This window comes from Rhizophagus irregularis, chromosome 14 (genome assembly GCF_026210795.1).
Source record: "Rhizophagus irregularis chromosome 14, complete sequence".
In the NCBI taxonomy this organism is placed as follows: Eukaryota; Fungi; Glomeromycota; class Glomeromycetes; order Glomerales; family Glomeraceae; genus Rhizophagus; species Rhizophagus irregularis.
This window is the reverse complement of record NC_089442.1, coordinates 4,447,588-4,463,107: the sequence shown is the minus strand read 5'-3', so window position 1 is coordinate 4,463,107 and position 15,520 is coordinate 4,447,588. Positions and strand designations below refer to the sequence as shown.

Here is a 15,520-nt window from a genome sequence, read left to right as displayed (position 1 = left end):
AATTTTTACTTTTCTTTAGAATATTCGAATATTTTGGTATTTATTTTGCAATAATTTTTGGAGTAGCCAAACGTGTATTTTCTTTTTTATTAGTATTAGCAATTATTATTGCAAGTTTTGCGCATGGTTTTTTTTTACTTTTACATCCTCGAAATCTTTTAGATTCATTAAATGAACAAAATCCAAATGATTCAAATAATCCTTGGACTCTTTCTAATACTTATAATCAAGTTGATGAAAATGGAAATATTTTAAATGAAACACTTATTCAAGTTCCTAGTGAAAATACCAATTTATTTTATTCGTATCCTACCTCTCTTCTTGCGACATATTTATTTTTAACAGGTAATCGTTAACGTTAATTAATATTTACCATAAAAATAACTATACTAACTTATTTGGTCTGGATTTTAGGAAATCAAAATTCATTATCACCTTGGGCGCTAAAACCAACAACTGAAAATACGATATTATTCATTCTAATGGCAGTATTTTCATTCTTAATTGTTATATATTTAATGAATTTATTTATTGGTTTACTTAATATGGCGATTGAAAAGGATAATGATAGAGCCTTGTATTTAGTACAAAAAGCAGAAGTTTTAGCAGAAATTGAACTTTTTTATTTATTACCTCATCAAAGACGCTGGAGGTCTTGGTTTCCTGAAGTAATGTAAGTATTTTATTATAATTATTATTTTTTAAAAAAAATGAATACTAATTAATAATAACCTTCTATGATTTAGTTATTGTCGTGTAGATGTTGAAAAAACTCGGATATATATTAAAGAAGCAATTAAAAAAGGTAAATGGAACATGGATGACTGGCCTGAAATGAAGCATAAAATTTTAAAGCTTCTTAGCATCGATGATGCAATTATAGATCTAGCAGTTTAATTTTAATTGTTTTATATTTGTTAAGTATTTTTTTTTTGTATGTAAATATTTTGATGTATTACATGGCGCAGCAAATTTAGAAACTTGTGACATGTCTTATTTTTTAATAATTGCGTTTGGGTTATAACATTTCCTCTAAGCTTATTACTCTTCAGTGAAGAATTCGAAAAAATACATAAATAGATCATCTGATTCATCTGATGTATTTTTTTTAGGTACAGTATTTACGGATTATATTTAGTTAAAAGGATAGATAAATCTCCCAATAGTACGTATTTCACAGAAAAATCATACCTTTTTTACAGTCATGTGATTTCTTTACTTAGTGCTCATTGGTGGGTTCATAACACCATGCAGTGATACAATGACGCAGTAAATCTCATTAAATGGTAAATCCCCGTTCAAAGTTTTTTATAACATCCAATAAAAAAATTACCTTATCATCTAATTCTAAATAATATGTAAGACAACTTAAATTCTTATCTTTAGTTTACACAAAGTTATCATCTCATATAAAAATTTATGTGAAAATGTGATCACAAAAAATCGATAATATAATGTTTTTACTTTTTATCATATTATTATAATTATGTGGTTACAAAAAAAACACTCTACTAAATACCAATACCAAAGCATTAGAAAAATGGAATATTTGGAATAAATATAGTTGTTTTGAATCATTAGGATAAAGGAGTATTGCATAGAATTTGCGCATATAAAAAGTTACATGTAATAATTTCGTCAATTTGCGTTAAGTTGTGGACCGTAAATTAAATTAAAATATTTTTCTTGGCCAGATTTGGTAAATTAAATGCTAACGCTAATTTTAAACATGCGTCAACCAATACTTTTAATTGATTCAAATATTATTAAGCATCACCAATAATTTCACATAATAATTCCATGGATTCGGTACTAAAATACTTGTAAACTACCGATTGTTGCCAAATTGCCAATAAATTAAGATGCATCAACTGCATGTAATTCATGTTACATTATTCTGATTTATGCAAAATGAATATTTTGACGTACCTGAATTATTAAAATAAATGATCATCCCGTGCACAAGCATATATAATACAAAGCTCTAATATTATTTTTGACACTATTCGCTCAATATTTAAAGAATCAGGAGTAATTTTGAAGAAATTTTTTGAAGTGTATTTTCCGAATAAATTATTAAATTAAATTTGTAAATTATAATGAATTACAATATTAAATAAAAATAAAATTGAAAGTAAAATACGTTTGGTTAAATTTATTATTCTTATATAATATTAAAATATAAAGTCGACCGTTTACAAAAATTAGTCAGTCCAAAAGATAATGGTATTCAAATTGACTTTTAAATTTAATTCGTAATTATATCATGTTTAGCCTGTAAGACATAATGCGCAAGTACTTTGTGGCACAAAATATCTAGGACGCTAAATTGTAAGAATAAAGAACGTACAATAAATTTTATAATTCATTCTTTTTATTTTATAAAAAAAAAAAGGTACCAGGTTTATTATTATTGTTTGTTAAGTTTAATTTTTCTGTAAAAAGTGCGTCATAATATTAATGCGATCATTATAAATGCGAAATTACATTATTTAAATTGTGAATAATATTAAATTTAAAATTAGATTGGTTTAAATTATGAAACTGATATAATTATACAGTATATTTATTTTTATAAAATTAATTTAAATTTTTTTTGAATAGTAAATCTTTAATCTAAATTTAGAATTTTTTTTTTTAAACAATTAATAAATTTTCTCAAAGAAAAGTCTTTATTTAAAATTAATTATGATTTGATTTACTTTGCATGTTTCGTATGTTCTAGTACATTAATATGTAAAGAAAATCCCCCTTTTTAGAGCGCATTGAATTAAAGTAGGCATATCGCATACATACAACCTATAAACTTTTTTAACAATACATAAGCAGTTCCGAAATCAATATTTTACTCTATATGGAAAACAGGGTATAATTATAACTAGACAATGAATTATTTGCATAATTTCGCGATATAAATAATAAATAACACGTCAAATAGCGACCTTTTGGTATTTGTAGTATTTAACGGATGTCTATATTAGTAAAGATATGATAACGTTCTTACTCAATGTTTGAAGCACTTAAAAGTAATAATAAATGCAATAGAAAATGAAACAAATTCGAGACAACGTTTAATTAATTGATGCTTGGCTCTCATTTTGTAAAAAATAAAAGAATGTATTGTTGCATTCAATATTCTTTAGAAATTTAACTTTCATGGCTGACGTAATTTATTCTTAAAGATTTTAGTGGCATGCCGCCTTATGTTTTACCAAAGATTCATATTGACCCTTTTTTCAAAAAAAGTAAAATAAAAATTCATCTGTGATATTAAATTGAACGAAAAGAGACAACAAGGAATTACGGAAAGTTAGATTTTAAAGACAATGGAACTTTTTATAATGACATTTATTACTAGGCACCAATCATTTATCACGTTGATAAACAATGACCCAAAAGCCAATAAGGTGATACACAGCCTGGGCCACACATTAAATTCGACGTATGGGAATAATCAGAAGTCGTAACAATTCTAGCTATTTGATACACGTGAAACAGTTAGATAATTGAATTGGGCCTTAAATAGCATTTAAGCAAAAGAGTACAATTTGGATAACTTTTTATTAGATAAAATTTCCGGTAGTTTCGGTAATTTCCGTATTGGGGATGACGAAATTGAAACGATGATGATCTACAAATTATTTATTCACCAAATCCTGTTATTTTAAATCCTATTGTAGGTTAGACACTTAGGAATAAATAATTATGGTTACAACAACATTCGATACATCGACCTTGTTATCTTAAATTGTAGTGGAATGACAAATACAAATATAATATTTTATTTAAAGGCTATGCTACTTCACACTTAATGTGGACTATAATATCATTTATTTTTATTTATTTTTAATATTAATATTTTGTAAATATTATTATGCTAGATCTTTTTATTTCACATAATTGAAACCCAAATAAGTATATAATTAATAAATATTAATCATCCCGATATTTTTTATTGCATATGATTAATTAGAAAAGGATAAGTTTATTTAAGCACAACTTCCCAATTTTTTTTTCTGTTTTCTTTTTCTTTCTTTTTTTTTAAGTTTGGCCTCGGTCTTTTTTTTTCGGTGAATTTACTTTTCTTTCTTTCATTCTGTCTACAGATGTATGAAATTCACCTTAATCATATCATTTGTATTAATTGTAATTAAGCTGTCGAAGCTAACATTTTTTAAAAAGGCTTAATTACGATTCCTACAATCCCGTAAATTTACTTTTACTTTAAAAGTTTAATTTACTTTTTGAAAACTTTGCTTTTAAAAGTTTAGTTTACATTCCCTTTCCCTTTTCACCTCTCCATTATTTTTTACGCCACTCTTGCGATAAATATCTCGTGTTTCGAATTACGAAATTATACGTCATCACTCATCATGGTTCGACTTATAAATAACTTTACAGTTTCCTGTAGAGAAGTAATAAATAATGAATTAGTAAATGTTAATTACGTTTCGGAAAATCCGGAAAATTGTTATTGTGACTTTAGAATAAATCTTCGTTATTGTAAAGGAGAACAATTCTATCTTATAGCGACTTGGATATTAGTGATTTATTCAATATTAATCGGATGTATATCCATGTACTTTTTGTATAACCAAGTATTTATTGTTGGTCAATCCTTATTTTTTCCTCCTTCGAGATTTAGAGGAATTCTTCGACCACGTCCGCAGGAAACATTTCATTTGATTTGTTTTTCATGTAATTTATGTAAGTACTTTTTCGTTTTTATCTTTACGTTTATAATATTTATCAAATTAATTTGTTTTTGTTTTTATTAGTACAAGTTATTCATCTTTTAGTTAAGTTATTTGATGGATACCAAAATACTTTGCATGCAGAACTTTATCTTGACATACCGCGTCTAGTATCATATGCGCTCGCCACACTTTATCCTATAAGCATAAGTAAGAATATTTATTTATTTATTATCCTTTTTCTAAAATGTACATTATCTAAATATTATTTTTTTATTTTTATTTTTAGTTCATTCGACACCGAATATTGATGCAAACACAACAGTAGCTATACGATGGGCACCAAATAAATATTTAATAGATATTGTGGGATTTTCTTTAATGATTTGTCCTTTTATAAGTAATATCCCTTTGGCAATTTATACGGGATATTATGCTGATATTAATGAAATTGAAAAAGCGAATTTTTTTTTTAAAATTCATTATATAATGTGGAGTTTTTGGACTTTTGTTTTATTAATGACAATAATAATATTTTGGTATAAATTAATCAGTATATTAAATAATCATATAAAAATAATTAGTAATCAAAGAGACAATGGAATTATTTTTGATGAAAAATGGAAAGTAGAAAAATTAAAAAAGTCTGCTAAAAATGTAAGTGATCATTATTATTGTTTGTTTATTGTTGTTTATATTTAATTAATTATATATAATTAATTATTGTTAACTAAAATCTTTTTTTTTTCTATTTTTAGTTAACGGTAGTCGTGGCTGCTTTTGGGTCAATCTTTATATTATATTGTGTAATTTGTTTAATTAGTGCTTTCCTTTTTAAATCGACTACAATTTATAATTTGGGATTAAATATGGCTGCTATGTTTATAATGAATTACGTAATTCCGGTATCATTTAACATTGCTCAATTCGTTATTATATATCAGTAAGTTATCGATTATTATTTAATTTAATAATATTTTTTTTTTAAAAAAAAAAAATAATAATTTTAAATTAACCATATTAACCATAAATTCAATTCAATAATTTAATAGTAAATTACGATCGTCACGAGAAAATCCTATTTCCACACCTTTAACGATACTTTCACATAAACGACGAACCAACAAGTCACGTGATGATGATGATGACGACGAAGAAAATATTACTCCAGAAAACGATAATGAAGATAATGAAATCATTTCAATTACATCATCAAAACGTAAACCAAAACCATTAGAATCAATACATCGTCATTTTAATGATGATAATTTTTCAATATCAAATAGATCAAATATATCAATTATATCAAATAAATCATCACATAATGAATTATTTTCATATCATCATTTAAATAAATCAGATAGACAAATTTATAGATATGGATATGAATCAAGTAATAATAGTTCACCAAAAAGTTTTAAATTTAATTATAAATATTCAAGTGGTGGTGAAACTTCTACTTTAATAGGAACTAATAATAATAATAATAATTATAATTATAAGCATAATTCATTAGGAATTTCTTCTTTAAATTCAACTTTTTTAGGTTCTTCAAGTAATTTATCATCTCCTTCTGATAGGGATGAATTTTATATTAATGGAAATTCTCCTTTAAAAAATAATTTTGATGTAAATATTCAAAAAGAAGTAAATTTTAGTAATAATAATAGTAATAATAATAGTATTATTATTGATGATGATGATGATGATAGTATTTTTAATATTGATAAAAAAGAATGGTTGGCTAAAAAACCTAGGAGAATTCCTTTAAAAAAGAGTACTATGTAGAATATAAAAACAAAATATGTATAAAAAAAACAAATATTTTAATATTTAATAAATTATTCATAACGCAGACGAACTTAATTTACATTACGATTAGTCTATGTAGTAATCATTCTTAAATTTATACATCCAGGAATTTACAGCACTACGTTTTGGCCCGCATTAATATGACATGCTACTAATTCTAATTTATTGCGTCATATCAGATATGTCCCAAATAATAATTTAGATAACAGATAAGAAGACAAATCTATATTTAATTTAATCATATGAAAATCTAGCTAAAATTAAACTGCTAGATTTATAATAGCATCATCAATGCTAAGAAGCTTTAAAATTTTATGTTTCATCTCAGGCCAGTCATCCATGTTCCATTTACCTTTCTTAATAGCTTTTTTAATATATATCCGAGTTTTTTCAACATCTACACGATAATAACTAAACCATAAAGGTTATTATTTATTAGTATTCATATTCTTTTTTAAAATAATAATAATAACTGATAATAATAAAATACTTACATTACTTCAGGAAACCAAGATCTCCAGCGTCTTTGATGAAGTAATAAATAAAAAAGTTCAATTTCTGCTATAACTTCTGCTTTTTGTACTAAATACAAGGCTCTATCATTATCCTTTTCGATCGCCATATTAAGTAAACCAATAAATAAATTCATTAAATATATAACAATTAAGAATGAAAATACTGCCATTAGAATGAATAAAATTGTATTTTCAGTTGTTGGCTTTGGTGCCCAAGGTGATAATGAATTTTGATTTCCTAAAATTCAGGTCAAATAAGTTAGTATAAGTTATTTTTATGGTAAATATTAATTAACGTTAACGATTACCTGTTAAAAATAAATATGTCGCAAGAAGAGAGGTAGGATACGAATAAAATAAATTGGTATTTTCGCTAGGAACTTGAATAAGAGTTTCATTTAAGATATTTCCATTTTCATCAACTTGATTATAAGTATTAGAAAGAGTCCAAGGATTATTTAAATCATTTGGATTTTGTGCATTTAACGAATCTAAAAGATTTTCAGGATGTAAAAGTAAAAAAAAAGCATGTGCAAAACTTAAAATAATAATTGCTAATACTACCAAAAAGGAAAATACACGTTTAGCTACTCCAAAGATTATTGCAAAATAAACACCAAAATATTCAAATACTCTAAAGAAAAGTAAAAATTTTAAATCTAATAATAAACAAGAAATTGACAGTGCCCAATATGGTATATCACCATATTTAATCCAACAAATTGATGCAATAGTAGCAGAAAGATAAGCACTTAAGTCTGGGGTTTTTTTAAAAAAAAGTTAGTTTCAAATTAAACCTATTTAAAAAAATAAATTTTATAAGAACACTTACCAAATAAATTCCAAATACTTAAAAAATATTTTCTTGGATTCCAGATAAATTGTCTTAATTCAAATATAAGATGAAAAAATCCAAAAGCAATTGTAGTTTGATAAAGATTAATACGAACTTTTCGAGTTATAGAATTTGTAGGATAAGAAGCAATTGTAAAACACACAAGAAAAACCATAAATATTAACCAAATAGTAAAATAATATATCCTTCCAAATTTTTTCCATTTAAAATTAATAATTGCTTCACCATTCCAATTTAAATAAAATTCTTTTTTACAAGTATTAACAAAAACACTTGATTGAGGATAAAATATTTCCTTCCATGAACTATATTCTGAAGGATAACGAGAATAATCTATATATGGTGTGATAAGAACAATTTGTTGCTTGCGTTGTCTCTCATGTTCAAGAAAGTCAAGAAATTCAGTTCGACTAAAAATTATATATATAATTATAAATGGTAACAATAAAATTAAAATAGTCAGAAATAAAATTATTAGGATTATGAGTATTTTAATGAGTATTTTAATATTTCCAATAACATAGTTAATAGTTGTATCTTCATATATTTTACGAATTTCTACTTCATCGCTAAGAGTATAAAAATGCGAATGATCCCCATCACTGTGAACTCTTTCATCAGAAGGATCTAAAATCATAAACATTTCAGAATTAAATTTTGTTATATAATCAGGATACTTTTTATATAAATCATTCATAGATGATATTATAATATTCAGAAATTTCATATTTCTTTTTGGATTTTCTTTAACAAGGTTTATGCATTTGTTATAAATATCTTCTATATGACAAGTTAATTCTGAATCAGTCGACTTTATTAAATTTGATAATAAAGTTGGTCCATATTTCGCAAGGCATCTTTCGTCTTCGATGATACTAATGATACTTTCTGACAACACTGTGAAATATTGTTTACGGTTAATATTTGTGTCGAGATCTGCTATTTCTGTTGCGATTATCATTGGCAATATACTGTAGGTCCAGAAAAATCTTTAATATTTAGCATTTTCCTTTTGTAAACGAAGTATTGAGTTTTAATACATTTGTTATGGATATCATATTCGTATATTATAATAAAACCATTATAATCAAGTCGTAATGCTAACGCATTATTGTTAAGAATTTTCCAGTTCAACCTCGTAAACTTGGTAAACTTGATACCTAAATCTTTTGAACACAGAAATTCTTTATCTGAATAAACTGAGAGTTTATCAAGTTTGCCGAGTTTATCAAGTTCATCGAGTTCATCAAGTTTATCGAGTTTGTCGAGTTCATTGAGTTTATCAAGTTTATCGAGTTTATCAATTTTCAGTTCTATTCTCCATTTATATTTTTGATTATTGAAGTTTATATCTTTAGTTGCAATATTTTTATTTTCATATTCATGAGAAAATAAAGATCTAACAACCTCTTTCATATTTTTAGATTCAGAAAGTAAAGATCTAATATTTTCCATATCAGGAAAAGCTAAAGTATCATTATAGTAATACTTCTTAAAAGTTTGACACAAGTAATCATTCCAACCAACTAAATCATCATCTTCCTTATGAGATTCAAAAAATTCATGCCAATTTAAATCTAATAAATTAATATATGAAAATTTTCCATCAACTAATCCAAATGCCTTCTTTGATTCTGAATTATATTCATAAAGGATAAACTTATTCTCATTAAAAATCATTGATGCATCTTTGGGTTGTGCGTTGATGTCAGTTATATTATATAAGATTATATTCTGTTTTTCGTCTTTTCTAGGTAAATTAAAAGCCAGAAGATAATCATTATTTTGTACTTCGCAAAATTCTATTTTTGTATCGGTATCTTTTAATTGAATATTTCGAATTGGAAAATGTACATCTTTTAAAAAAATTGCAATTTCATTAATTTCATAGTCCATATATTTTACCGCGATTGAATTTCCTTTAGTTAATACTGTTAATTTACCATGCTCATAATACTTGGCCGTAAACCCAAGTGAATAACTAAATTTCAATTGAAATGTTTCCAAGTCCCAATGAAATAAATAATGTGGAGAAATAACCCATATATTATCATCATCAATAAACACTCCATTTATTACTTTTTTAATATAATCAATTAACTTTCCAGTTATTAATTTGTTACATGATGACAGTTCATAAGATGACATTAAACTTAGCTCATTACTCATATCATGCTTAGAATGATAAATTGATATTTTATCATTATTGAATATTACAAGATTCCCTTCTTTTTTGAAATTAATCTTATATTCTACTAAACTTTCAGGTGGAGGATTAAGTTCAATTTGCTGATGTTCGGTTGACATTTGAAAGATTTCAATATTATCATAAGATGAATAACAGACAATTTTACTATCATTTACTTTAATCTCATAAATATACGTCCATTCTTTTGGTAATTTATAAACATTTGCTTCATGATCTAGTATCGGTTCAGAATTTTCAACAATCCATCCTTCAATTGATTTATCGTCTTCGCTATATGTGACGGCATATTTACCGTTAAGGGATAAAGATACTAAAGATACTTGTTTTCCGTCGTGCGCATTGTGCGGATCGCGTGGGTTGAGTATCGTGTTTGCCATATGAAAAATAATTGTCTTTTTTAATAACAATTTAAAAATCGCATGAATTATATAGCATACAGCAGGTCTACATAGCCCTCGGTTATGCTGATCCAACGTTTATGAGTAGAATAAATAATTTCCGCTCCATATGTATTTACTTTACATAGCCTTATGGATAATACTCGTAATGCCAAATAGCAGCCGGCTTTCAAAAATGATAAATGTCAAATTATCAGGGGCTCAGGGCACATAAAAATTGGAAAAAATAAATATACAAGTTTTTTTTTATTTTTAAGATATAGACTCGACTGGGGCTATACAAGTTTACCATCCAGGTAGTAATGTTATAATGACTATTCATGAAGTCACGTGAAATTTTGTAATATTAATATTGAATATTTAGATAAACAAACAATTAATTGAATTAGTGTTTTATTTATAAAATTATGTTTACACTTACTATTTTTTTTTTTTAAAAAAAAATAGTCATATTAACCATATAAACTGTATATTTTCATATTAATATCGACGACTTGCAGTTCCATTATTACTGAGTAAAAGATAATCTAGGATAGGGAGAACGGGTTATGAGAAAGACATTAGAATATTTAATTACCTAATATTTGTTTTTTTAATTTTAACACGAAAAAAATTTTATCGAATTTTTAATAAAATAATTTCAAAAAATATTTCGATTTATACTTCCGAACTTTTTCAACATTTACCGTTACAATATAATAACTAACTCGTAAAAAAAAGATTTTTTAATTTAAAATATGGAGCATCTTTTTCAAAATACTTACATTATTTCAGGAAACCAAGTTACTTTGATAAGGTGATCTAAATCCTAGATCGTCATATTAAAGTTGAATAGTTGATCAATAAATTAGTTCATTAAATACAAGAATGAAATAATCATATTGTATTTTTAGTTGTTGGTTTTGGTGCCCAGGTGATAATTTCCTAAAATCCAGGTTTATTAAGTTATTATAAGTTATTTATCGTAGAGTAAAAAACAGACAATCTATTTGGTAACCTGTTGTACTATTTAAAATATTACAAAATAAAGTGACCCATAAACTCCCAGGTAAATGATCATCAAAACACTTGCAATGTATACTCTTTTTTGGTATGAAAACTTTGCCCGCGAATTTAAAAAAAAAAAAAGATTATTGGATTTAGGAATAAATCCTAAATCTAAGAGTACAACGCCCACCTTCCTTATGAATCGATGAATTTTATATATTTTTTCATAAATTTCAAAAAAAAATAAAAAAAAAATTTTAACGCATGTTACGCAAAATTTCAGATGATGTGGCTGAAATAACAAATAAAAATAATAAATAAATCATGCTTCTAAAATAGATTTTTTTTTCCCATATTAAATTGCGATCCCCCTTATTTTATTATTAAATTATCGAAAAAAAAAACTGAAGTAAAAAATTAAAAAATTTTTTTTTTATTGAAAAAAATGACTTTTTTCTGGAATGCAAGAATGACTAATAAAAAAATCCACTCTCATCATATTCTTTTTCTTTTAGGAAACTTTAACTTAATAAAGAAATTTCTTACATTAATTAAAATATTCTAAAAAAATCAAAAAATATTTTCTCATATTGATTGAATTCATGCATCTTGCATTTTTTTTCTTTGATTACCCGATTATCACTCATCTTGTCATAGTATGAAAAAACTTGATACGTTTTGTATTTCCTGCGCATTGTCCTACAATTCTTTTAAAAGTAAATCATGCTATTTCTTTCTTTTTTTTGGTTGGAGAAAAATTGCCATTCTGTTTGAATATAGATTGGGTTTCTGCTCCATTTGGATCATAAATAAAAAAAAAAAATTTTTTTGTATATATCAAAGAATCGAAATTTTTTGTTTGTATAAATAAAATTATCTGATACTTTTTTTGGAAAAAATCATCTTATCATAATTTAATGATATGTGGCAGTGCTAAACCCGTTGTAAAAAAAATGCTAAGCATGAGGTGAAAATATTTTTTTTCTTTCTTTCATACAACTAACCTGCTTTTTACTTGTAAGTTATATGAGTTTGGCCCATTTTAAGAATTATTTCTTTTTTTTTCTATTTGATATTATATAATTTTATTTTCATGGATAAATAACATGAAAAAAATTTCTTTTTATTTCGTAAAAAATTTTTTTTATGAAATTTTCATATATCTCTATAAGGGGGAAAATGGTTTGATTTTAAAAAAAAAATGGTGAAAATAGTGTGATCATTGTGAAGCCACTTTTTTTTCATGAGAAAAAAATTCAGATTACTTCAGATTGCATTTTTTCAAAAAAAAAAAGAATTTGAAAAGGGTATATTTTACCATTCAATTATTCACTTCGCTAACAAAATTTCCACTATGCCTGCTAAAATCTCAACTATTACCTACGTACTGTACATGATTCTACAGAACGTCTGACTTAAGATTACATGGTCAAAGAAATCATAGCAGTTTTAAGAACTGATGATAATGATGCGACCAAGGTTATTTATCTCAAGACTTTTATTCCATCTGATTGAAATATATCAACCAAATTGACAATTTTGAGACGTCATATTTTTAAAAAGAAAGTTTGTGGGATGTTCTGGGTGGTACTTTGTAAGTACTAAAATTTTCAATTTGTGAATGATTATCTCTTCATTTGCTGATTTCGCCTCGTAGCAATGAAGATATATGGTGACAGGAACTTCCTCTTATGCAGAAGAACGGAAAGTATTTTCTCAGGTAAAGGAGAGAAGAAAAGGAAACCTAATAATAGGTTTCTTACATGCTTCATAGGTAGGGACTCTTAAATTGTGAATGTTTGGGTTGAAGGACAAGAAAATGTTGGGTATGTGTTGTTGTAAAGGGTAAGTAATCGATGGTCATGATGTACAGTATTCAAGAAGCTTTTTCAGGAATTTTATTGAATTTACATCTTAAATATAATAATAATAACTCTAGTATTATAATTGTCTATTGCTTACAACCTTTATTTCTATTATTTTTCAAATTTTATTTTCGATTTGTTTCATAAAAACTTATTATAACATATTATCATATATACTTCATTTTATTACATAAAATCCCTAATAAATTAAAATAAATGGACTAATTTGTATACGTTTGCCTAACAATCTGCATAGACCTATTCAAATAATGCACTACCTCTAACGTAACTGATCCACTTTATTTATTAATACTTTCATATTAAATTTTCGTAAAAATTCCTCTACCATCATACCTCCCTAGTGTAACGTGGCGTGGGTACTGGTGATAAAATACTGGCTGGTAAATATTAATTAGGTACTTGTTAAAAATAAATATTTCAAGAAAAGAGGTGGGATATGAATAAAAATCTAAAAAATTCTGAGGATGTAATTTCCCATTCAAAATTAATAACCCACTTCATCATTCTAATTTGTATAAATTCTTTTCTGCAAGTATTAATAAAAACACTCGATTGAGAATTTCCATAAACTATATTTTAAAAATAAGAATAATTTATATAAGGTACAAATAAGACTAATACATTTTATCGGTTATCAAGTAAGATTAATCTAACAAAAATCAATCATATAAATATTGAAAGAGTTTAAAAGTATTTAAGAATTTCGAATATTTGGTTATTTTCTCTTTGGCTAAACTTAGAAAAATGTGAAATATACGTATAATGGCCAATGTTGTCATTAGAGGGATCTAAAACCATAACAAAGCTTGTGCATTGATATTGACAGTATCTTTTATATACCGAGTTGATCCTGAATCTTGACGACTTAATTAAAAGTCGATCCATATTTCGCAAAATGCCTATCATATGAATTGTATCTATCATTGGTATTAGTAAGTCCAGAAAAGTCTTTTATATTCATGATTCCAAATCATTTGATTTTAATTACTCATATTAATGATACCATATTCATATATTGTTATAGAGTAATCATCTTGTAATGCTAGTTCATTATTATTTTAAGAATTTTCCGGTTCAGTTTTCTCATTATTTTAGATACTGTATATCTCTTGAACACAATAATGCTTCTTCATTTGTATAAAAAAGTTTATCGTTTCTAGGTCTATTCTTTATTTATGCTTTTGATTATTGAAGCTTATAAGTATAACTGTAACGTTATTAATATTTTCACGCTCATTAGAAATTAAAGATCTAATATTTTCCATATCAGGAAAGGTCAAAGTATCATTATAATAATTCTTCTCATACAAATAATAATTCCAACTAACATCTCTAATTCATGCCATTTTATTATAAATTAATATATGGAAATTTCTATTAACTATTTCAAATGCTTCCATTGATTCTGAATTATATTCATAAAGAAAAAAATTACTCTTGGAGTCGTTCTCGGTGTCTTCATCGTTAAAAATTATTGATACATCTATAAATAATTTATAAAGGTTATATTCTGCTTTTCGTCTTTTTCAGATAAAATTAAATAAACATTATTTTGTACTTCGCACAATTCTACTTTTATATTAGTACCTTCTAATCAAATATTTCCAATTGGAAAGTGTATAACCCTTTTGAAAAAAATTGCAATTTAATCATAATATTTTACCACGATTGAATTTCCTCGTCATAAACCCAAGAGAATAACAAATTGACATGTATCTGAATTCTGATGAAATAAATAGTTTGAATAAACAACCCAAATATTATTATCTACATCAAAAACTCCTCTTCCGTAATGCGATAGCTTATAGAATAAGCTGATATTTTACGAGTGTAAAATATTTATAAGTTTATATTTGATACAGATCCTAACCCACCACACTTCAGTTAAGTTTAACTTGTTGATATATTTGAAAGATTTCAACATAATCATAATTATGTTTTTTATACATAAAACAAACAATTTTACTATCTTATACTTGAATCTGTATATTCCCATTCTTATGTGATGACGTATGTGCCTAGGAGAGTGCTAGGAGATAAAGATACTAAAAACACTCGTTTTCCATTGTGCGCATTGTGCGAGTCGCGTGGATCGTGTGGAACAATGGTAACGTGATGATTTACAGTATTTACCGATGTGTATAGTCCAAGCCCTAATCCAAC

At 25.6% G+C, this 15,520-nt stretch overlaps 2 protein-coding genes across 2 annotated transcripts; one reads left to right on the top strand and one right to left on the bottom strand.

The window, feature by feature from the left end:
• Positions 1-4,373: 4,373 nt before the first annotated feature.
• On the top strand, positions 4,374-6,606 carry OCT59_006654 (uncharacterized protein; the record flags this gene model as incomplete). Its single annotated transcript, XM_025327257.2, has 5 exons — positions 4,374-4,707; positions 4,779-4,904; positions 4,984-5,351; positions 5,453-5,637; positions 5,747-6,606. The coding sequence occupies 5 exons, from the start codon at positions 4,374-4,376 to the stop codon at positions 6,480-6,482; spliced, it is 1,749 nt and encodes a 582-aa protein (XP_025172210.1). The 3' UTR covers positions 6,483-6,606.
• Positions 6,607-7,812: 1,206 nt separating this feature from the next.
• OCT59_006653 (uncharacterized protein) lies at positions 7,813-10,463 on the bottom strand (the record flags this gene model as incomplete). Its single annotated transcript, XM_066141409.1, has 3 exons — positions 7,813-7,818; positions 7,972-8,848; positions 9,013-10,463. The coding sequence occupies 3 exons, from the start codon at positions 10,461-10,463 to the stop codon at positions 7,813-7,815; spliced, it is 2,334 nt and encodes a 777-aa protein (XP_065998197.1).
• Positions 10,464-15,520: the final 5,057 nt, after the last annotated feature.